The sequence below is a fragment of the Bos indicus genome, chromosome 9 (genome assembly GCF_029378745.1).
Source record: "Bos indicus isolate NIAB-ARS_2022 breed Sahiwal x Tharparkar chromosome 9, NIAB-ARS_B.indTharparkar_mat_pri_1.0, whole genome shotgun sequence".
In the NCBI taxonomy this organism is placed as follows: Eukaryota; Metazoa; Chordata; class Mammalia; order Artiodactyla; family Bovidae; genus Bos; species Bos indicus.
The window spans coordinates 70,728,786-70,731,355 of NC_091768.1; the positions used below are offsets into that span (position 1 = coordinate 70,728,786).

A 2,570-nucleotide genomic window follows, 5' to 3' on the forward strand; every position below is an offset into this window, starting at 1 on the left:
TCTCACAGCAGCAGTATTCAGAGGGATTACACCCATTTCTCAGGTGAATGGAGAGACGTTGCAATCTGCTTCCAGTGACAACATCCCGAGAAGAGAGCGATCTTTTCTCAATCAGCACTGACTTTTGCAGAAGCTCACAATTGTGGGTGTGCCTAAATATCATGGTGTTTTTAATGCTTTCCTGTAATGTAATTCGTCCATTACAAGTTGCTCATGGTGTATGTTCCCTTGTCTGTTTGTTGGTGTCCACTGAAGATACAAAAATGATTCTTGACTGGAGGAAAAAAGCCAAGTATTTGCTCTCACTGTGTGTACCCAGTTATATCTTTTTAGCTAAAATCCAGTAAAGTGGCCACAACAGGATGAAGAATTGGTTCAAGTCTAAGGATATAAAAAGTCTTTGGCCAAAGAAACATAATGGGTAACTTAATGTGAGGAACTCTTCTGGAGAATAACTGTCTTAATAATCACTCTTCAAAATAATCTTCCAAGTTCACACCTTGCACTACAGGGATTCCATCTAGGGATTCTCTTATAGATAGCTTTTATATATCAGGAAGGATTGTGTGCTTTAGGCAGTAATACAGATAAACCTGGTAGGAAATGATTCCTTCACTCTGTAATTACTTCCCATATCACTTCCTGTTGCAAAGAGAAACTCTGGAGGTAAAAAAATAGAAAAATATTTATAACTAAAAGAAAATTTTATCAAATTCAGGGAATGATGCGTTAGTTAAAACTAATCCCAATGTTATTTTTCAGTGTAATTTTTGTGCTTTGTTATTAAACACAATTGTGATTTTTACAATAAGGAAAATGAAAAAAAAATTGTAATAATATCTGATAATTTCCTCAGATATCCTAGTGGATGTATGTTTTTCCCCTAGGTGTATTGAAAATCAGAATCCTATGTTCATTGTGAAAATCAAGGACAGAATTCTTTGAGTGTAAACGACAGATCATGAGCAGCAACTCATCCCCCACTGCAGCTGTGCAGCTCTGCTATGAGCACCTGAACGGATCCTGTGTGAAGACCCCTTACTCACCCGCATCCCGCGTGATTCTGTACATGGTGTATGGCTTTGGGGCTGTCCTGGCTGTGTTTGGAAACCTCCTGGTGATGACTGCCATCCTTCATTTCAAGCAGCTGCACTCACCAACCAATTGTCTCATCGCCTCTCTGGCCTGTGCAGACTTTCTGGTGGGAGTGACTGTGATGCCCTTCAGCATGGTCAGGACCGTGGAGAGCTGCTGGTACTTTGGGCGAACTTTCTGCACTTTTCACACATGCTTTGACGTAGCATTTTGTTACTGCTCTCTCTTCCACCTGTCCTTCATCTCCATTGACAGGTACATTGCTGTTACTGAGCCTCTGATCTATCCCATCAAGTTCACGGTGTCTGTGTCATGCATATGCATCAGCATCTCCTGGATCCTGCCCCTTACTTACAGTGGTGCCGTGTTCTACACGCGTGCCAATGAGAAAGGGCTAGAGGAATTGTCTAGTGCCCTCAACTGTGTAGGAGGCTGTCAGACAGTTGCAAATCAAAACTGGGTATTGATAGATTTTCTGTCCTTCTTTATACCTACCCTTGTCATGATCATTCTCTATAGTAATATTTTTCTTGTGGCCAGACAACAGGCTAAAAAGATTGAAAATACTGGCAGCAAAACAGATTCATCATCAGACAGTTATAAATCCAGAGTAGCCAAGAGACAGAGAAAAGCAGCTAAAACCCTGGGTATCACAGTCATAGCATTCATGATCTCGTGGTTACCATACAGTATTGACTCATTAAGTGATGCCTTTATGGGCTTCATAACCGCGGCCTATATTTATGAGACTTGCTGTTGGTGTGCTTATTACAACTCAGCCATGAACCCCTTGATCTATGCTTTATTTTACCCTTGGTTTAGGAAAGCCATCAAAGTCATTGTGAGTGGTCGGGTTTTCAAGGATAGTTCTGGGAGCATGAATTTGTCCTCTGAACAAATGTAAGCCGTTGGGTTGAGGAGGTTGAAGATATCTTTACATTTTCCAAATGAAACGAGTTTTAGAAAATCAAGTAAGGTTTTTCATGAAAGAAAACAAATGGCTTTTTCAGTTTAACTGGATGAGCCCTTGTGTTTCAGTCTTGTTAGGATGTGCACTTCTCTTTGCTTCTCCAAAAATATTTATTTGACTGATAAATGTTAACTCCCTTATTTGTTAACTACTGCAGAACTCACCATAGCCCACTCTCTGCAGACCGTCCACTCCCCCGCCACACACATTTTTATTCCATTAACCATTCCTTTTGTATCCTGTAAACATTTCAGTTGTCTCTGATTTCCTTTGTCTTTCTTTTTCAAAGTGGTCTACGTATTTCCAACTCCTCAGAACTTTCTCTGTGATTAACTTTCTCAAGGTTGTTGCCTTCCCCCCCACCCTTTTCTACTTTGCTCATATTCCCAGGAAACTTTTGGGTTTCAGTTAAATCTATTATGCTTAAGGTCTGCACTGGTGTCTGTCTGAGAAATTGATTCCAGCATCTTCTGCATCCTGTCTCTGGCCCACAGTGGTGCCAAAT

The 2,570-nt window shown here is 40.7% G+C and overlaps 1 protein-coding gene across 1 annotated transcript; it reads left to right on the forward strand.

Moving 5' to 3' along the window:
• Positions 1–913: 913 nt before the first annotated feature.
• On the forward strand, positions 914–1,999 carry LOC139184833 (trace amine-associated receptor 6-like). The gene has a single exon (XM_070795626.1). It carries the CDS (start codon positions 962–964, stop codon positions 1,997–1,999), a length of 1,038 nt encoding a protein of 345 aa, XP_070651727.1. The 5' UTR covers positions 914–961.
• The last annotated feature ends 571 nt before the right edge of the window (positions 2,000–2,570 follow it).